At 44.7% G+C, this 22,032-nt stretch overlaps 2 protein-coding genes across 3 annotated transcripts in view; one reads left to right on the forward strand and one right to left on the reverse strand.

The window, feature by feature from the left end:
• SCRN1 (secernin 1) overlaps positions 1–6,125 on the forward strand; it is a 66,494-nt gene extending 60,369 nt beyond the window's left edge. For both annotated transcript variants that reach the window (XM_010829338.1, XM_010829328.1), the window contains exon 8: positions 1,949–6,125. In XM_010829338.1, coding sequence (XP_010827640.1) covers positions 1,949–2,107 — 159 coding nt within the window. In that variant the 3' untranslated portion in view covers positions 2,108–6,125. The remainder of the gene's footprint in view (positions 1–1,948) is intronic.
• A 983-nt stretch (positions 6,126–7,108) lies between these two features.
• The window catches only part of WIPF3 (WAS/WASL interacting protein family, member 3), a 30,436-nt gene continuing 15,512 nt past the window's right edge, over positions 7,109–22,032 (reverse strand). The window contains exons 8-9 of the mRNA XM_010829443.1: positions 13,110–13,186; positions 7,109–11,086 (exon numbers count right to left, since the gene is read on the reverse strand). Coding sequence (XP_010827745.1) covers positions 11,063–11,086; positions 13,110–13,186 — 101 coding nt within the window. The 3' untranslated portion in view covers positions 7,109–11,062. The remainder of the gene's footprint in view (positions 11,087–13,109; positions 13,187–22,032) is intronic.

Here is a 22,032-nt window from a genome sequence, read left to right on the forward strand (position 1 = left end):
TTTTTTTTTTTTTTTTAAGTGATTCTTCAAAAAAATCCCTGGAGATGGTTGGTGGTGATGGTTGCATAACTGTGAATGTATTTATGCCACTGAACTGTATGCTTAAAAATGGTTAAAATGGTAAATTTTAAGTTTTGTATATTTTTTTCACATAAAAAGTTTTTACATTGTCAGTTGTAAAATAGTTCTTCTTCAAAGTTCAACCCTCCCTCCTCCACCCAAAACTTTGGTTTATAAAGTTAAATCGGTTCAAACAAGAGAAATATTCAACATATGCCCATAGCAGCCGTTAGTGAAAGGCTTTCAAGTAAAATCCAAGCCTATATGTTTTTAAGCAATTTTGGCTGGTCTTCACTGCACAGTTCTCTCTAGTTGTGGAATGTGGGCTCTGGAGTGCAGGCTCAGTAGTTGTGGCACATGGGCTTAGTTGCCCCGTGACATGTGGGATCTTAGTTCCCTGACGAGGGATTGAACCTGCGTCCCCTGCACTGGGAGGGGGATTCTCAACCACTGGACCACCAGGGAAGTCCCCCCAGGCTTCTATTTTGCTGACACAGAAGGAAGGAACATAATTGTTAGATGCTCATCTACTTCCCAGGCATTTATTAACAACTTGTAAAGTTCCATTTTGTCTTGAAAAGAGGGATCTCTTATAGGGAATTGGTGCACACATTTTGCATGGACTGGGTAAGCTTATTCTCTTACATCTGGTACCGTGGGCTTTCTAAGAAGGATATAAAGAAGGACAACATCAACAGTAAATCCAAGGGAGTTCAGAAAGCATCTCTGAGAAGGGTAGTCTCACTGTTTCTCGACCTTGCTCTTCTGTGCCCCAGAAATGACCATCCTGACATGTAGAAGTCGCACAGTTATTTGATATTTGTGCTACCTGCCAGATGTGTCCCTGGAACCGGAATGCTGCCACTACACTGCACTAGCTCTGCCAGGGCTGCCTGCCCTGATTGCTGATGGTGCATGTTTTAGGTGGATGACAGTAAACCCGAATAGGGGGAAAATGTCACTCCCTGATGCACAGTTTTCTGGTTATTTGGCAAATGAAGGCAGGGGTAGGAAGGCCCGTGTGTTCTGAGGCATCCTACACAAAATTTCCAAGAGATGAGATAGATGAGGCTGGGTAGACTTTGAAATTTGGAAATGACCATTGGTTTGAGTTAAGGCAGCACTGGGAGATGGTGGATGAATGGTGACATCCGTTTCTCTGTTCTGGGAGTAACTGGACAAACGAAAGCTTCTCACTGTCATCCACTGTGAATGAGTGACTCTCACTTGGAAGAAGAGATGTCACCCCTTCAGAAGAAACAGTAAATTGGGGATAGACATGCCACTCACGGATCCATTTATTCATTCAAAAGGCATTGTTGAGAGTGCCTCCTCTGTCCCACGGAGGAACATAGAGATCAACCTAGTTCTTACTCCCTGGGTGATTGTGGTCTAACAGGAGACACAGGCAAGTAGACAGACCATCATGAGACAGGAAGAGAACAGCCATGGCAGAAGGAAAGGCATTGGATGGGGGAGCCCAGAGGAAGGGCATTCTGAAGGTGGGCACGAGCCGACCAAGTGTTGGTAGGGAGCAGGGTGGCCTGTGCAGTGGCAAGAAGGAGTATCATGGGTTGGAGGAAGGCAGCTAATTCAGTCTGGCTGCCCAGAAAGGAGATGCAGGAGGCAAGGCAGGACGTGAGACAAGCAGGAGCCTTGTGGGCTGTAGAGGGCCTTTCCCACTGTCACTCGGGAGTCTGGATTGCATCCTGAGTGCAGCGGGAACTCTTTGTAAGTATTCCGGGCGGAGCAGTGACATCACCACATCGTGACTTTAGAAGCACCCCATGGCAGTCCCGCAGGAAGCCCACTGAATGGAGTGGGGGAGGGCCCTCAGGGGGCTTTCAGCATCCACTCCAGTGGCCTCGACTCTTTTTGTCCTTCTCAGGAGCAAGGTCAGAAGCTGAGGAAGACGATGCTGGAACTAGAGAAGCAAGGCCTGGAAGCCATGGAGGAAATCCTGACCAGCAGTGACCCCCTGGACCCCACCGAAGTGGGGGATCTCTTCTATGACTGTGTGGACACGGAGATTAAGTTCTTTAAGTGAAGTAAGCGTTCCCTTTCCCCTTCTTATTTAAAATTTCCCACCTTACTAAATTACCAGCAAAACAAACCACTCTCCTGTCCGAGTAAAATGAGAAAGTTCAGATGCGTCAAAGTCACAGTCCCCTTGTGTTCTGCCTTGAACCTCACAACGCCGCCCCCTTCTTCTGCAGCGTAGATCCCCTCCTTCTGCAGTGTAATGTGTATCCCCTTGCCTGTTGTCTGATCGTATGACTGATTGTGGAGTTTAAGCTGCTATTATTGTATTTCAGTGACAATGGACACATTAGCCTTTTCTTGGGAGGACTAGAGTCCATCAAAGCCGTGAAGGACAGGCTCCATAGCGCCGAGTTAGCGGGAAAGGCAAAATCTCTTGAAGTCTTACTCTTTCAGTAGCGGTTTCTTTCAGGTTGACAAAAGGCGTTTGTCTGGCCCTGAGCTCTTGTGTGTGTGTGCCCGAGGGAGGCTTCCACTGAGACACTGAGCGCTGGCCAGTAACGCAGAATGCCCCCAGCTGTGTCTTCTGAGATGCAAAACAAGTGGGAAGGGATGAAGGGGGCTCTGCTGGCTCCAGGCACAGCTCCACCTAGATTCTCTTGATCCGAAAGAACCTGTGCACTGTGCTTGTGTGTGGTGGATCCACACAGATGGCTTCCACCTTCTCTGTGAGCTGGAACCTTTCCACCCCGCCCCCCCATCCCCCTAGGGATTCAGGGGTGGCTGCACAGGTAACACTCGTGATCAGGGAGTGGCTCTCCTACAAGGCAAGGGGCTGTCCCTGCCACTCACCTGCCGCGTAGATGCGCTCGTGTCTTGAAATGATTCTGGGCCTAGTTACTGCCATCTAGCTTAGAATTAATTAAATGGCCCTGTGGCAGAGTTCCACCCCACAAAGCTGCAAATTTCTCAGCTAATGAAGGAAGGAAAAGGAGAAACTTTTGGCTGTTTAGATTCCAGTTAAAGTAGCTGGAATAGGAGCAGCCACCCCATTATCTCAGCAGAGACTTTAATTAAACTGATTTGTTTCCCGTGTTGTGGGCGCATGAAGGATCTAACTTACCAGCAGAGCTCAGGAGAGCGTGTGAAGAAGACCAGATGGGCTCAGCACAGGGAAGATGGAGGGCAGGAAGGCGACAGATGGATGGAGAAGCATTTCGCTCCAGGGGACAGTCCCACCCCCGCCCTTCCTGTCCAACCCTGTTACAGCCCACAAAGCTGTGGAGAAAGCACCTGCTTGCCCTGATCTTTCCCTTTATTCTTCACGCCCCACATGGCCCGGTAGCCACTTTCAGGCTAGTAGCTGAAGTGGGCAGGTGGTGGTGGTGGCAGGGGTCTTACCTCCAGCTATTGAAACTCTCAACCACTGTTGACATGGACAGAGGCAGAGATGAGGAGGAGAGGTGTACATGTTAATATAGTGATGGGTGGGAGGGCTGCGGCTTCATTTCTCCAGCCTGACTTGTACCATCTGGGCCTAATCACCTTCACTGGTGATAGGTATTTGCAAATGGAAATACTATGAGTATCAGCAGTCTTGGAAGTGACTTCCAGTTAGACTCGTTTTCCAGCTGCAATGTATCACATGCCACGAGAGCTGTAGAGGAATTGGGCCCCAGACACAGATGTAGACACTGAGGGTCACAGGTGTTACTGGAACAAACCTTTTTTTCTACTAGCTCCCCTCTAAGGGTGTAGGCATAAGAGCACTGTGAGTTTTTTGCCCAGAAGTTTTAAAAATTCTGTATGTAAAATCACTGTGAGTGATGAGACATGGGAGCAATATTTGAGCTGAAAAAACTAACAGCGATCGTTCACAGCAGCTTGTGGTTGCTGAATTTTGTCTGGGTTTGGCCTGGGCTTTCAGTGAGAGCTTAGGGTCTCCTCTTAGGTGGCATGTCCATTCTGAGAGCGTCTGTCTACAGCTGTTGAGTGGAGAAGGGCAAGGCTTGAGGATGACACAGGCACCTCATCCCCTCCCAAACCCACCTGCGGAGTGGTTATTTAAAACAAGATGATGCAAAAAGCCACTATAAAATTCTACCACATGGTCTGTCCTTCCCCTGTCATAGAAACAGTTCATCAGACCTGGCATGTCTGAGGTACCCAAGGTGATTAGGGGTTTGAGCAAAAGAAGTCTAGTGAGAATAAATTACCCAGAGGCCCAGCTTTCATTATTATGGGCCAAGCAAAGGTCACGGATAACCCAGCCAGCCTTCTGCCACTACCCAGCCATTGTGCAGTGGGAAACAATGACCACTTCTGTTAAGGACATTGACCTTAGTCCAGTAACCCAGAAAAAGGCCAACTATAACGAAGAGTTGTGTGGGTTAATGCTATTATCACAATTGTGATGCCAATGTCTTACCACTAGAGGGCGGGTCAGCCCTTTCCTGGCAGAAGTTAGAGGCTGGGATGCTTTGCTTAGACTTGTACAGAGGTGTACAGTTAAAGCTTGAATAATAGCAGTAGACAGATTCTTTGTGCGTTGGGATGCGTGGGGAAAGACAAGAAGAGAGCAAAGAATCTGCTGATGTGGATGTTCACTTCTAGTGACAGTAACAGTTTGAAATATGCAGTTGGATTTTGAGGACACTTGCTGAGGGAGATGTTTGTTTTTAAATGCTCCTAACAGACTCTGTTTTTAAACGCTCCTAACAGACTCTGTTTTTGAAAAATGCTTATCATTACGTGGATAATTTCTTGACCAGGGATTGATTTTCTAAAGGGAAAACGAATATATGCAAGGTGAACTATGAAAATTAATGTTTAAAGGTCAATGTGTAAATAGCTTCCTAAAATACCATTTGTGTATCCATTACACACCTTGTGCAGAAAGAAGACGTGGCCTTGAAGGACAGACTCTCTCCTCTGTTCTCACACCCCATAAGCAAACATAAGCTAGTTAGTCTTGGCTAGTAGATGGGATTTACCACTCTAACTAAGGAGGAGCAGAAGCTCCAGTAAAAGTAAATTAGCAAAGCAGAAGTACTACTCCTTCATCCTTGGAGATGGTCTGGAATTTTAAGTAGAATAAGGGCATATTTGAAATTACGTTGATTCTTTAGTGCCCGGTAACATAAGACAGCGTTATTATTAGAAAGAGTCATTCTTATAAGCTAACAGAGCAAGTGTGTGCCTATTAGATATTAGCAGTGAAGTTCCTTCACTTTGGGATGGATTATTAGGTGTAAAAAATAATTATCAATGAGGCAAACTCCTTTGCGCCCTGCTGTTATCCCAAGCGGGTCCAGTTGTTACACAGTTCTGCCCAGCCCAGCAGGAAAGCTAGGTGGGGCCAGAGTATCTGTTAAAAAACCGCCGACTGCATTCTTCACTGAGGAGAAGTCCAGTCATCTCTGGGGAAGGTCTTCAGCTGAGCTTTCCCGAGGCGAGGCGGGGCCGGGGGCGGATGGGGACGGGGCGACAGGTCGCCCCGCCCAGCACTGCCTGTGCTTCCCTGTGGTTGTGGCCTTTCATTCCACGTGGTCTTAAGTCCCAGCTCGTCTCCTGTAGTTTGTGTCAAACGTGCTTTATCTGATCGAATCCGAACGTCCCAAGATGTCCCGTGCGGATTTCTGGTGGGAATGAATACGTATATGTTTGCAGTCATGTCGTGAGGAGTTGAATGTGCGAGCTGGAAAATTGTAGGGGCAGGGAATAATAAAAAAGGAGAACCTTGCTGTTTCCTGCAGTGGGAACTGACTGTGTCGTCTTAATAGCCTTTTGTACAAATATCTACAAACCAGATAACTTTCCCATCCAGTGCTTGCCCTTGGAATTGTCTCTAAATACATCAAACATACAATAAAAAAGTACTGAAATTAATGTCCCAGGGCCTCTTCTATCTTGTGTTTCATTAATGAATGCGAGCATTGGCCACAACATAGAAAATGTATAAAGGGGAAATATTTTATGCCTGGAATCTTTGGCAAACCCAATCAGTTAAGCGTTTTCTTCATTTATCCATTTCGTGGATAAACTCACTCTTTAAAATAAACACAAAACCGTGACATACCACCTCATACCCATCAGGATGGTTATCAAGAAAACAGAAAATTAGTGTCGGTAAGGATGTGGAGAAATTTTAACCCTTTGCACTGTTGATGGGGATATAAAATGGTACAGCTGATATGGAAAACAATATGGAGGTTTCTCAAAAAATTAAAAAGAATTAAGCCATATAAGCCAACAATTTTATTTTTGAGTATATACTCAAAAGAGTTGAAGGTGGAATATCTCAAAGAGATTTTTTTTACACCTGTATTCATACTAGCATTAGTCATAAAAACCAGAAAGTGGAAGCAAGCCAAGTATCCATCAATGAATGAATCAATGATACATATAGCCAAGCAATGGGATATTCAGCCTTATAAAGGAAGGAAACTCTTGACACATGCTACAACATAGATGAGCCTTGAGGACATTATGTTAAATGAAATAAGTCACTCTCAAAAAAAGTCAAATATTATCTGATTCCACTTTTATGAATTACCAAGAGTAGTCAATCTCATAGAGCCTGAAAGTAGAATGGTGGTTGCCAGGTGCTGGAGGGCTGGGAAGGGAAATGGGGAGTCTTTGTTTAAGGGGTACTGAGTTTAAGGTTTGCAAGATGATAAAAGAGTTCTGGAGACTGGTCACACAACATACTGAATTTGCTTAACACGACTGAACTGTACACTTAAAAATTACTAAAATGGTAAATTTTATGTTAATGGGTATTTTACCAAATTAAAAAAAATCATCAGAATGGCTGGTGCCATCTATGCCAAGTGTCTTTATTTTAAAGCCATAGAAGCTCCGTTAGAGGAAAGGATGCCACTTAAGAAAGAAACCAGCTCTTCCCACCCTTGTGACCTGGAAATGCCAGGTTCCTTCAATAATTCTGTCTCCATGTGACAGGGAAATGCAGCTGAATGTCTTGTTCTTGAAAACAGGACTTAGTCAGTGGCAACAAATGACCTATGTCAAGGTCAGAGTAAATGACGACCCCATTTATATGACAAGGAACTGTTGACTCTATTTTTATTCTCAGCTCTTTTTCCATCAACATAAACTCCTGCAAAGTTCCAGGGTAACAGAGTGTGTATTAGTTTGCTAGGGCTGCCATAATAAAGGACCACCAACTGGGTGGCTGTTTATTATCTCACAGTCTGGAGGCTAGAAGTCCAAGATCAAGGTGTTGGCAGAGTTGGTTCCTTCTGAGGGTTGTGAGGGAGAACCTGTCCACACCTCTCCCCTACCTTCTGGTGGTTTGCTGGCAATCTTCAGCATTTCTTGACTTGTAGAAGCATCACCCTAATCTGACTTCATACAGCATCCTCACTGTGTATATGTCTGTGTCCAAATTTCTCCTTTTTATAAGGATACTAGTCACATTGGATTAAAGGTCCACCATACTTCAGTAGGACCTCATCTGAACTTATATCTGCAACAACTCTATTCGTTAGTAAGGTTGCTTTCTGAGGTATGGAGTTAGGAGTTGAGCATGGGAAGTTTTGGAGGATGCAGTTCAGTTCGTAACAGGTTCGTGAAGGATGCCAGGCCTCCGGGGGCATGGTCTGAGAACCTGGAACTTGCTTCTGGAGTCCACAGCCCTTCCCATTAAGTTGCTCCCCTTCTCCTTCTAGGCACCATCTCTTCTACCCAGAACTTCCAGTTGCCTGGAACTATGGCCACTTCCCCTTCCTCCACAGTCAATGGCTTTAAAGTTCATCATCCATTTGGTCAGTTATCTTGGGCCATTGCTTTTCTTCTGCACTCAGATGGGCCCTTTTGGTTATGTGAGAGCTTATCTGTGCCTCTGCTAATAAAGACAGCAGATAAAACAAGTCAGGTCCTTAACTAATTCAGATGCAAAGTGTGTAGCAGTTAACTTTGAAATTACTTTCTAGATGAGATTTATTTCAGGAGCATCTATGAATTATAATTACTGCTGTCTCCTTGTTATCCAACAGCAGAGCTAAGAATCTGAGCAGCTCAGTGAACATCTGATTGGAATGCCTGGGACACAGCCAGTGAAAGCTGAGTGTGAGACTGAATGTGTAATAAGCAAACTGCTCGTACCCTGCAGTGTGTATGTTTGTGTGTGTGTGTGGCTGTGTGCACTGATACCTGGGTCTGTTGTGACCTGAGGGTTAAAGGCTTGCCCAGGTGTTATGTTAGTCCATCTTCACCACTATACACTTAAGGACATATTTATGCCCCTATATTACAGATGAGGAAACTGAGGCATAGGCTGGTTAAACTTGTTACTTCCTAAACTTGTAAGATGCAGAATCAAGATTCAGATCCATGTTTCCCTGAAGCCAACATACCTATCAGGCAAACCTTATGTCCCCTGTACCAGGTTCCAAAGAGGGCACCGGGAGACACTATAATGGAGATGGCGATGAGACTGCTCCACACAGATTTTTTAAGGCATTTGCTAAGCTGAGGGGGTGGTGCTAAGTGCACTTCAAGTTGAAAGCTGCTCCATTTCAACACAATTTAGCAGAATTTGTAAGCATGTTTGATATTAAAAGAAGTGAATAAGTGTAGTGTTATCTACTTGTTACAAAATACATTTGAATTTTTCCCTTGCTTGGTTTTCTCAAACACCTATTCGTTTAATTAGCTACAAAAATCAGGAAAACATTCTGTAGTTTAGTTTAGGTATAGTTTACCTCCAAAAAGAAAGGCTCCATTTCTAACCCAGAATGTTACAGCAAGTGCTGGGTCCTGTGTCAGTATCCTGTCTGAGTCCTTCTAATCCTTAAAGATGGTTGGCTTAGATTGGTGCCGGCGACCGTCAATCAGCTTTAACAAGTAAACAACTGGAAGTATTCCCACTTATTAAAGTTTATTAATACAAAGAAATGAATCTGCAGAGGGAAGATCAATAAATATAAAATACACGGGAAACACTGGGAGAGTCACAGACCACAGCGCTGGGGAGATTCCTCGAGGATGGGAGGGGCACTCTGTTTGAGTTTGTGGTCCAGAGGTGAAGTATTTGTCCTGCCGCAAGAGTTCAAAGGGCAGGAATTCAGTGCTGGGTCTGGAGGAGAGATGTGATGCCAGATTCCTGAGATTTTTCCCTAATTGCAATTTTTGGTTTCTGCACATTTCTTCCCTCTGACCTTGAATAGTTTTATTTTGAATTTCTATCCCAGTGGTGCAGAACATCAGGATGTAAACACCTCATCGGAGCAGGCAGTCTACTCCGAAGGTGGAACGGCTTTGGTCTAGCGCCTTCTTAATCATGATTGTTAAAAAACCCTTGTAATTATTTTGTACAACTGGGAGAGAGGTGGAGTGGATAGTGTTATATAAAAAAAGTTCTGACCTTTTGGAAAGCTTGCAGAACCAATAAGACAGATCAGCTATACGCACAGCTGATGACCTGCAAAAGCTTCTTGTCACTGATTTAGCTGTTATAGTTTGGCGTGATTTATTCCCCAGGGGAGGGAACTTGACTGCTCAGTAGCTTCTGTTTGGAATGAGAGAGTACACAATGATGGTGGACACCATCTCAGGGTCAGTCTCCATTCCAGACAGGAGGTGGTGGATGCGGTCACATGTTTGCCAAAACCCCACTAACAGTCTGCCTTCTGCGCATGGCGTATTCTGCGCATTACATCCTCAAGATGTGAGGGTATGAGTGGGCTGTTTCAGAGGAAACATTTTTCACTGTTTTCTTTCCACCTCTCCCGGATTTCCTTTAATCTGCAGCTATTTTGAGCACAGATGAGGGGTCAGTCTGCTTTTTTCTATTTTTCTCTCCTTCCTCAGTCACAGCTTTTCCTCCAAGGATGAGGTCAGGCAGCAAGCAAAAACACACTTTCATTCCCTTGCCAGCCCCAGAAAAAGGGCATGAGAGGAGCAGCCACAGGTCACAGCCAGTCCTGACCCATCCATATTCAGGGCTAGCTGAACTCATATACTTTTCCTCTCTAGAGGGGTGCCACCACAGGGACTGGGGGACTCTCAGACCAGCTCAGAAAGGTGCTAAGGTTTACCTGATGGGTGGATCCAGGTTCCCTAAGGGTGGGCGGGGGACATGATATTTGAGGCAGGTATTTCAGAATATGTTTTAGTCTATACTTTTTCATGTCATGCTTTCCATGATAAACCCTGCACTCAGGGGAGGAAAAAGAAAACATTTCTGAGACAGAATTAATGATGACTTATGTAGGTTTCTAATTTGCAGGGAACATACTGAAATCTCCTTCAGCTCACCTCACCCTGGCTGCCAGGATGGGGGCTCAGCGGGACAGGAAGGACCATTGCAGAAACGGCACGAGGGGCAGTGTAAACAGAGCATTGGCTACCTGCAGGACTGTTCAGTTACACAAGGGGCCCTGTGGTCAGCCTTGGAGGGACTGAGGCCACTCTTGCCTTTGATCTGCGTTATATTTACATGAGGCAGCAAAAGAATCCTTGTACTGCAGGATGGGAGCAGGAGGGGCCATGTGGCAGCATCTGGGTGAGGGACACGCTACTCTCGGGGAGCCGCGTCATTCATAAGGCATTACCTGGTTTGATTTTGCAGTTTGTGTGATGAGACTAGAAAAATCATGCCAATAAGAAGCTGTTGTGGATACTATGACTTTGGGAAACTAAGGGATTGTCTAAAAACAGTTCCGAGTCTAGGGAGGGCCAGCCTGCAGACGTATTTACAGTCATGGAATGGACACTGTGCGGTGGGACAAGGCTGTCACCTGTGCCAAGGTGCACTTTAAAAAATGGAGAAATAATGTGTGTGTGTTTTAAATTATTCAAATAATAGTTGACTATAATACTGATTTAAAGCCTGTGCAAAACACGTATTTACAATAAATAAACACTCCATTAAGAGCCTGTGTGTCAGCTGAATTACGACTTGAGAATAGTGAGGTCTGACGTTCTCCTGGGGACGCCCACCCTGCGTCCCCATATGGACCTTCAGGTGGCTCACAGGACGTTGGCTTCATCCGTCTTCTCACCGGAGCGTCTTAAGCGCTAACTGTGGAAACACAACAGTGTTACCAGGTGGAGTCAGAGGTAGATGAACCATCCCCAGGACTGGCTTTCCCTCATGCCTGCAAGGCTACCAGGGTCTGATGGTTCCATCATATGCAAGGTGCTGGTCTTCACCCAGCGGGTTGTGGGTGGAAAAGGAAAGTGTAGCTTGTTTCAGGTGGGGACCGAATGTCATAAAAAACATTTTAGGGACCAAGTACCAGCAGACCGCTTGATGGGAAGCTCAAGAAAAGTGAAGACCTTGGTGGAGATCTCAAGACAAGGCAATGAAAAAGAGAGAAAGGGCCCCAGGCTTTCAGATTTCCTGTTTAGGGCTCCCAGCCTTGCATGGATCACGTGGGCTCTGGCCCATAAAAGAAGAGCACCCCTGGGGCTCTGTTCACCATGTCTGAAACCCCGTGATTTCTCTGGGCAATTGCTTTTTGCCTCACTGAAGTGAAAAATGAATTAACATGGTTCTACCTAGACATAAAGACCTTCTTGACTATGGGATGCCCAAGACAGACTACAGTCCATCCTTGACTAGACTTTGTGGGCTCAGGGGATTCAGATGTGTGCCTGCCATGAGGTTAGGGACTGGACAGTATGGAATGTTCCATCATGCTTATAACGTCTGAAGGTGAGTGTGACTCCTGTCCTGGCAATTCTGACCTGCCAGGGAAAGAAGCAGTGAGGCGCAGTGGAAGGAGCACTGGACAAGGAGTCAGAGGTCTGTATGTGTGACCTCAGGTGAGTTCCTTAACCCCTCGGAGCTTGGTTTTCTCATATGAAAAAAAGGCATTAAAGATAAATCTCTCCAGCTTATATCACAGAGTTGCTAAAAAGGATCCAATGAAATAGCATATGTAACTTCTCTAAACTATAAAAAGTTGTGTAATGTAGGGACTATTATTTTGATTATTACCATATTTTTCTGATCACGGGAGTAATGCATTTATTGCAGAAAATTCAGAAATTGCATAAATGCACTAATAAGTCAAATTCAGTCATAAGCTGGCAGAGTGAATGCCTGTTAACAACTTTGTGTATATTCTTCCATCTTTTTTTTTCTCTGTATATATCCTTCTCTGAACTACAATCATACACCCACCCAGTTTTAAACCTACAATCATCTGAGAATGTTTACTGCAGTTCTCAAAATTGGATCAGCTGTGGTGAGAAGGGGAGGAGGGTGCTTGTCCTCCTTCAAGGAACCTTCACCTCCCCCAGCTTCCAGGAACCTAGTTCATTCCTTCTCACATCCCTTTCCTTCAGGTTCCAACCTAACCTGTGGGTCCTGCCCTTTTGCCACATAGCTGTGAAACTGGAGGCCAGGAGGGGACGAGAATCCCTGTTTTCAAAGAAACAAAGGGCCTTTAAAGATGAGACCCTGTCCTGTGCCGTGAGAAGCGTCATCTCCGCCCAGGTTAGAAAACACACGCTGTGTTCAGGTTGCCTTGTGCGAGCATGAGGGTGTTTCTTCAAAGACTGTCTTACACGGGCAGCTCTCTGCTTCCCCCTCCCCCCAGCTTTCCCCTAGCCACTAGCACTTGAATTTTGAGGCTAAATTGGTCAAGTTAAATGACAATGTTGATGGTGGAAACCCGGCCCCACCCTGGGGGGGTGGTGGTGGTAAGAAACCAGGTACTCTATAGATGACAGAGAATATTGAGTTATGTTTTATGCATGTTACAGAGTTTTTCTCTTCATGCTTCTCAGATCCGGGTAACGAGGGAAGGATGATGGCAGTGAACAGGGTGATGATTGCAGAGGGATTCCCAGGGGTCCCACGTGCCAAAGTAGCTTCTAATGATTCCAGAGAAGCCCTCTTTCACTCTTCAGGTTTTGAAATTATGAGTGGTTCACCACTGGGTCCACCCCAGCTGGAAACACAGGTGCCCATGTGGCTTCGTCCCCCAGGTAAAACATGAAGCTATTAACATGAAGGGGAAAGCAAACCTCCACAACTGTGTGCTTCTTGAGGAGGTTTCCCGGTTTTACACTCAGGGACCAGAGAGCTCTGTTACCTGAGCGTTTCTGCCTTTGATGTCGTCAGAGCTCTGCCCGCCTGCCTCGGCGTGGAGCCAGGGACCAGGTGTGCGGCCTGAAAGACACAGGAGCCATCTCACCATCTGTTGGCCGCGGGCCGGCTGTGCGCTTCACAAAGTCTGGCTCCGCCAGCACTCAGGGCAAAGGCGCAGGAACCAAGGGTAACTTGAGCCCGTCAACCCGAACCCCTCGGGCTCCTGGCCCTAGACCGTGTGTCTCCACCCACTGCTTCTCTGTCACAGACCGTGGCTACAGAGTCATCATGTCCACTGTGCTGGAAGGAGAAGAAGTTATGAAGGGCTGTCATCTAAATGCAGGTGAGCCTCTCAGCTCTGAACACCCCACCTGCTACAGACTCACTCGTGCGTCCTGATCCCAAATGAGCTGGCTGCTGCTGCTAAGTCGCTTCAGTGGTGTCCGACTCTGCGTGACTTCATAGACGGCAGCCTACGGCTCCCCCGTCCCTGGGATTCTCCAGGCAAGAACGCTGGAGTGGGTTGCCATTTCCTTCTCCAATGCATGAAAGTGAAAAGTGAAAGTGAAGTCGCTCAGTCGTGTCCGACTCTTCGCGACCCCATGGACTGCAGCCTACCAGGCTCCTCCGTCCATGGGATGTTCCAGGCAAGCGTACTGGAGTGGGGTGCCATCGCCTTCTCTAGGCGGCGTGCTAGCGTTGTTTAAAAAAAGGAGTAAAAAGTATGTGCTGACACAGCTCAGCCCCTGCCTATGAGGATCCAACTCATTCTCTAAAACATGCTAGGTTTAAATATTACACAAGTTATATGTATATGAACATATATTCTCATAATTAAGAATTTGAAGAATATAGAAAAGGTAATAGGGGAAAAACCCTAAAATGCTTCCTCTCTGCCTGCCCTTTTCTCTAATCCCAATTATTTATCCCAGAGTCACCTCTGCTAAAAGTTTGGTGTTTATCCCTCCAGCTTGGTTTTACTTTTTGGCATGTATACACAGATGTGTATGTATATAGGCAGATATGTGGTTTGGTTGATCTAGCCAAGTTTTAAAATCCACATTCCCAGGAATTCCAGAACTTCTTCTGTGAGCCAGGTAATCCAAATGGTGTCCCTGTCTCTTTCTAAAGTCTCCCTGTGTCCCTGCGTCCCAAATGTCGGCTGCATTTGGTACAAGACTTTTCTGTCTGCTTCCATCACCGTCTAGGAATTAAATATCTATGTCCCAAAGCCCTTAAAACAACTCATGTTGCTGTGCAACTGACTAACATGAAAAGCAGAAATATCCATCACAGATTATTTATGATAGTTAAAAAAAAACTGATAATCTGCATTCAAAAGCAGTGTTCAGGAAATCTAGGGTTTGTTATCATATGATGGAGCACCAAGCAGCCATCTGAGTGTCTACAAAGACTCAAATAATTTGGGTTGATGTTTGAAATGTAGGAGAAAAAAGCAGGCTAGAAATTGTATAAATAGCAACACACCTCAACTATTTAAAGGGCTTCCCTGAGACCTCGGTTGGTAAAAAATCCGCCTGCAATTCAGGAGACCCTGGTTTGATTCCTAGGTCGGGAAGATCCCCTGGAGAAGGGACAGGCTACCCACTCCAGTATTCTCAGGCTTCCTTTGTGGCTCAGCTGGTGAAGAATCTGCCTGCAATGTGGGAAGCCTGGGTTCAATCCCTGGGTTGGGAAGATCTCCTGGAGAAGGGAAATGCTACCCACTCCAGAATTCTGGCCTGGAGAATTCCATGGACTGTACAGTCCATGGGGTTGCAAAGAGTCAGACACAGCTGAGTGACTTTTACTTTCTTTCAACTATTTAAAAATCCATTAAAAAATGTAAATAATATACTGAATTGATTCCTTTTGTATTTATTGCTCTTTAAAACCTCTTAAAAACACTTTTCATGTTTTCTACAAAATGAACATATAAGTCATCTAAGGGAGAGGGTGGGAAGATTTGGGAGAATGGCATTGAAACATGTATAATATCATGTATGAAACAAGTTGCCAGTCCAGGTTCAATGCACAATACTGGATGCTTGAGGCTAGTGCACTGGGACGACCCAGAGGGATGGTATGGGGAGGGAGGAGGGAGGAGGGTTCAGGATGGGGAACACATGTATACCTGTGGCGGATTCATTTTGATATTTGGCAAAACTAATACAATTTGTAAAGTTTAAAAATAAAATAAAAATTAAAAAAAAAGTCATCTTAAGACTCTGTTACTGTATGATATAGTTGAACTACCACATAGAAGCATCTCTACAACTTACAAAACACTAATCCAATGGGTCCTGTAATTTTCATTACAATGCTTTAAAAATTAATGAATGCATCTGTTCTAGGATACAGATTTCTGGGGGCAAATGGCACAGGAAGTACTAGATTTTTAGCCAAATTTGCATGGTCAGCTGCTGCAGTTGTGTCCACTCTTTGGGAACCCATGGACCATAGCCCACCAGGCTCTTCTGTCCATGGGAATTTTCCTAGTGAGAATACTGGAGTGGGTTGTCATGCTGGCCTCCAGGGGATCTTCTCAACCCAGGGATTGAACATGTGTCTCCATTGTCTCCTGCATTGCAGGCAGATTCTTTACCGCTGAGCCACCAGGGAAGCCCCTGTGAAAAGTAGAGACACTGATATACTTAATTCCATGCAGCAGTATGGCCCTGAAACTACTGTTCTTAGACTTACTCCAGTCTGCTACGGAAGAGCCTTCCTTTAGACCAAGGTTTCTTAACTTGGCTCTATTGACATTTGGAGCTGGATAATTCTTTGTTTGGGGGGGGGGAGTGTTGGCTCTATTGACATTTGGAGCTGGATAATTCTTTGTTTGGGGGGTGTGTTGGCTCTGTTGACATTTGGAGCTGGATAATTCTTTGTTTGGGGAGGGGGCTGCCTGTAGGGTGTAGGTGATCTCACAGTCTTCTTAGTCTCTACCCACTAGATGCCAACAGCAATTCTCCACACCCCAGAGACCATTTGTGTCAAGAAAAAAAATGTCTCCAGACTGTGCCAAATGTCCTCTGGGAGGCAAAATACCCTCCGCGAGAACAACTGGGCAACGAAACAAGCTTCTCCATAGGTAAAGAGTGCCCACTGGTTTTTATAAATATGATGGGAAACAATAGCAGAGCTAAAGGATAACCAATTTCTTCATAAAACAGAAAAGAAAACTCTACATGTTGTAAAAGAAATTTCACTGTTGCTCGAAAAGGGTGGCTGAGAGTTGCCAGGGTTACCTAAGATTCTTTTAATTCAGCTATCCCCTTGGGGGGTGGCGTCTCAAATATTTCCTTTTGCAATGCCACTAGGATCTCTTAGAATTCAACAAACAGAGCCCTTCTGCTGGAAATAGTCCTTCACATGGGCTGTTTTCCTATAGGAGAGTATTTCAGATTCACTAAAATACTGGTTTTCAAACTTTTGGTACCACAATGTGCAGTAAGAAAGACTTTTTCCATTTCTACCCAACCACATGTGTCTGTTGCACACAGAACAGCCTGAGTGACCATTGTTGCCACCTCCTGGGAAGCAGATGGTTCTTTCTCTGGTTATTAACACGGCTGTGTGTCCGGAGCTGGATGCTACAGAGCAGCCGACTATGAAAGACTTCTCTGAACAGTGGGGCTTAAACAAGCAAGTCTACTCCCGGGTGGAAGGAGCAGCAGCCTGAGGGCCACGCTGGCTTCCAACTTTACTTTTTGTCATTTGTAAATCAGGCCAGCCTTATACCTTTCCCCAGACACAGAGATATTTTCATGTGTTAAAAAAATTTTGTTCTGTAGCCAACCAACAAGAGGCTAAATACTGCAGGGCTTGGAAAGTATCCAGAAAGGATTTACAAACTTGGCTGGCCATCAAAGCTGGGTCTCTTGGAGGGTCTCCCAGAACGTCTCCCAGTCTTGGAGTGCAATTCCAGGGGCTGGGGGAGGAGAAAACAGACTCCTTGGAGAGGCAGATCTAACTGTCAGCTCTGGGCAACTCAATTTCTCTGAGGTAGGGTCCACATGGCATCAGGTGGAAAGTAGCAGTTATGGTGCAGAGAATCACATTGTGTATTTGAAACAAATGGGATGCTGCATGTTCTGGCCTCACATGCAGAGAAGGAATACTGATTGGACCATGACACGAGAGGCAGATGGCATGCAATCAAGAGCACAACTCTTTGTGACCGGAAACGTTTCACTGGCAACGCTAACCAACTCTTTGCAACTCCATGGACTGTAGCCCGCCAGGCTCCTCTGTCCATGGGATTCTCCGGGCAATAATACTAGAGTGGGATCTCCAGGGGATCTTCCTGACTGAATGTGGGTCTCCTGTACTGCAGGCAGATTTTTTACTGGCTGAGCTGCTGGGGAAGCCTATCTGTATGACACAGATGTTAAATGGAATGGTAGTTTCTGTTTCCCTTCCTATCCCAAAGCAGCTCAACAAATATGAAGCGAGATGCAAACCAGAAGAGGATGCTCTTACTAGATGATTCCAGTGCAGCCTGTGGTGATGATACATGGGCTGGGCCAGAGTTAGGGTGCCCTCAGCTGTGTTCCCCAGGGGCCTGTATGTTCTGTGACCTGTATGTTGTATGATTACTTGCAGGAGGGTTAGCCAAAATAATTGGGCTTCCCTGGGAGTTGTTTTTCTATCTTTTATAAACAAGAAAAAGATGCTGTTAAAAATATATTTATCCAGAAAGATGTTGATTTGAACTCTAAAAAGCAACCTGGAGTCATCATTTTCCCTTTTGAATACAGAGCCACTGAGTCTGTAGCTTCCTTTCTAACGGCAGGTGCAGCCTTTCCTCTCAAGTGAGCTGAGGGCACATGGTCGGGGGGTCTCCCTAGGCCTCTGCATGGAGACCCCTCACCTGAGAAGGCATCTAACCCACCCTTGGTTTGGTTCTATGCTGTTCCGGTCTGTCAGGCAGCCGACCCACGTCAAGAAGAAGCCTCAGGCTCTCCTGGCTGATGTGGAACAAAGAGCCCCGCCTCAAGCCCTGGTTCTGCCACCAGCTGTGGCCATGAGCAGGCCACCCTACTTCCGCATGGCTCCTTCTCCCCGCCTGGAAGGAACTGGGCTGGGAAACCTCACAAGGCTTCCCTTGCTCTGATGCTGGAAGCCTCTCACAGCCTCTAACTAAAGGACATGACGCGTTTCACTGGACATGATAATTCTCATATCTGCCAGAGCTAAGCCTTAGAAACTGCATATCTAGCCTCTCCTCTCCTCGCTGGCTGTCATTGCCACAGTTGATGTTGGTCTGAGGGACCCACCACCCCATCTGGGGAACTTACAGAATCACCCTATACACTATAGGGCCTCACTTCCCTCCTTGGGCACTCAGACCAGGGGTGGGCTTAATCATCGACCCTCACCCCATAATTTGGGATTTTAAAATTAGTTTAAATGATTTTTAAAAGTAATGTATATTTATTTTAGAATACTTGGACAAAATAGTGAGCCATGAGGAAAATAAAAATCACCCAACATTCCGTGACTAAGGGATAACCAGTCCTAACACTGTAGTGGATGTATTTCTAGCTTCTCTCTTTTCTTTCTTTGTTCCACTTCTCTCTCTCCACATAAATTCATGAAACAATTTCTTTTTAAAATTAATTTAGGTTTTCTTAAAAGTTTTTTTTTTTTTTTTTGATGTGGACCATTGTTTAAAGCCTTCATTGAATTTGTGACAGTACTGCTTCTGTTGTTTACATTCTTTTTTTTTTTTGGTGTGAGGCCTGTGGGATCTCAGCTCACTGACCAGGGATCAAACCTGCACTCCCTGCATTGGAAGGCGAATTCTGAACCACTGGACCACCAGGGAAGCCCCTAGGTTTTACTTAATGTAATTTTAGTATACTGGGTTGTTTTGTTTCTCTTCTCAAGGTTGCATTGACATTTTCCCATGTCACTAAATATTCAACAGCACTACTATAATAGATGCAGAACATCCCACCCAGTGGCTCTGCCCTATTTTACCTCATTGCTGGAAATTCGTGTTTTTTTCAAATTTCTTCTGTAAATGGTTTAGCAATATATTAAAATATATGTATGTTTTAAAATATATGTATGTATGTTTTAAAATATATGTATGTTTTAAAATATATGTATGTATGTTGAATTATTGATTAATTCAACAATTATTTCTTGAGTGTGAGTGCCTGTCCCTAATGGCTCAGTGGTAAAGAACTCCCCTGCCAATGCAAGAGATGTGGGTTCAATCCCTGGGTCAGGAAGATCCCCTGGAGAAGGAAATGGCAACCCACTCCAGTATTATTGCCTAGAAAATCCCATGGACAAAGAAGCCTGGTGGGCTACGGTCCATGCGGTTGCAAAGAATCAGACAAGACTTAGCGACTAAACAAAAACAAGTGCCTGGCCCCATGCTGGGAGCTGACAATAGAGCAGTGAATAAAAATTGACATTATCCTAGCCCTCCAGAGCCTTACACTGTACTTGGGAGATAGACAGGAGACAGGTAAATATATAACATGTCAGGAGGTGATGTGTGCTTTAAAGAAATGATAAGGCAGCATAAAGAGAATGACAGGAAGGGCTGCTATTTTATCTGGAGTGATCATCAGGGAAGACCACACGAAGGGATGTGGTCACCAGTAATAGTCAGGCGTGGCTAAGATAAGCACACTAGGCCGGAGGTCCTTACTACCTAACTACCCTCCGTAAAAGCTGAAATACTTTGGCACAGGCATTGTCTTCTGATTCTCTTAGTATTGGGACATCTAATTCTTTGATGTTATAGTGGGAACCACATCGAGCTGTTACTTACTTCAGTGTCTGGTGGAGAAGTTTCTCAGCTAATGGATATAATGGTAGCCAATTTTGCTATAAGTATAAAGTAAATGTATTTTAGAAAATGAGTTGGGCCACAATGAGATACAGCTTCATACCCATAAAGATGGCTACAAACAAAACAAAATACCCAGACCAGAAAATAACAAGTGTGGGTGCTGATGTGGAGAAACTGGAAACTTTGTGTACGCTAATAGGAATGTAAAAGGGAACACAGTATGATAGTTCCTCAAAAAATTAAAAATAGAATCACTACGTCATCCAATTCCACTTCTGAGTATATACACCAAAGAACTGAAAGCAAGGTTTCAAAGAATTATTGGTACACTTGTGTACACAGCAGCATTGTTCACAACAGCCAAAAGATGAAAGTAACCCAAGTGTCTATTGATGGACAAACAGATAAACAAAATGTGATAAATACATACAATGCAATATTATTCAGTCTGAAAAAGGAAGGAAATTGTGACATGTTACAGCATGGATGAACCTTGAGGACATTATGCTAAATGAAATAAGCTACTCTCAAAAAGTCAAATATAGCATGATTCTACTTATATGAGGTACCAAAAGTAGTCAGACTCAGAACCAGAGAACCAGAAAGTACAATGGTTGCCAAGAGCCTAGGGGAGGGGAGAATGGGGAATTGTTTAATGGGTATAGAGTTTCAGTTTTGCAAGATGAAAAGAGCTCTGGAATCTGGTTGTACAACAGTGTAAATGCATTTCACACTACTGGACTGTATACACAAAAATGGTTAGGATGGTAGATTTCATGTTATCTATTTTTTAAACCACAATTAAATATAAATAAAAAAGGAGTTGGGATGAAAACAATCAATCAGCCATTTTCCCAGTGAACTGACCATGATGAGGACAGTCTGGCTGGGAACACCAGAGTGAAATTTTATATTTCAGTGTCTGTCTGTCCTCTCTTCCTTCACCAGCACGTGACTCTCTCAAGGACAGATCAAGGGGATCGTTTATCTAAATCTCTCCAGTGCTAAGGGACTTAATAAGTATCTGTCCATATGATCATGACTTCACCCTTACTATCGCCATTAAAGTTAATGAATATTTGTGAGCTATGCATTTTCCCAAAGATTCCTAGTGATAGGGTTTTGCACTTTCTTTTTATTGTGGTAAATACATATAAAATTTCCCATTAACAACATTTAATACATTCCCATGGTTGTGTAGTCATCACCTCTACCTTGTTGCAGAACATTTTCATCAGCCCCAAAGGAAACCCATACCCATTAGCGGTCGCTCCCCATTCTCCATACCCTCCTGCCCTTGGCAACTGCTAAATCCACTTTCTGTGTCTTTGGATTTGTCTATTTTAGGTATTTCGTATCAGTGGAATCCCACAATACGCGGCCTTTATGTCTGCTTCTTTCACTTAGCATAATGTTATCAGGGTCCGTGCATGTTGTAGCATGTATCCCTGCTTCATTCCTTACTGTCCAATAATATTTCCCTGCATGGCTCCACCACATTTGGTTTATCTATTTACCATTTGATGGGCATTCGGATACTTTTCACCTTTTGGCTATTGTGAATAGTTATGAATACCTGTCAGATATCTTGTTTGAACACCTGCTTTCAATTCATTGGAGTAGAATTGCTAGGTCATATGGTAATTCTGTTTAGTGAATTGAGGAACCTAATGCATTTAAAAAAACTGGACAAAGTCATCTACTAAAGAAAGGAACAGCTCATACTTGCAGAGTGGAGCAGGGAAGACAGCACTGAAAGCACGAAGCCTTAGGGGTTTGTGTGCTGTGCGTCAGAAGGACAGAGAGAAAGCATGCAAGCAGGCAGAGACAGCTCCAGAAATGTCACAAAAGAGCATGGAATTAGCCTCATCTGATGGAACCAAAGTCATCTCCCAGACCATGAAGACCTCTAATCTTGGGTTACAGGTCAATGGCAGAAATACAAGAGGAAAACTGTAAGAAGAAATGTAATCAGATAAGCATGAACTGTACCAGGCTCACACTCACATAATCAACAAGGTTCTCTCCGCAGCGCCCAGGAATGGCAGGGATAGGCTCATTTAATTGTGCTAGGAGGCTCCTGCAGTATCTCATGCCCACCAATGCCATT

This window comes from Bison bison, unplaced genomic scaffold (genome assembly GCF_000754665.1).
Source record: "Bison bison bison isolate TAMUID 2011002044 unplaced genomic scaffold, Bison_UMD1.0 scf7180017858770, whole genome shotgun sequence".
Lineage (NCBI taxonomy): Eukaryota > Metazoa > Chordata > Mammalia > Artiodactyla > Bovidae > Bison > Bison bison.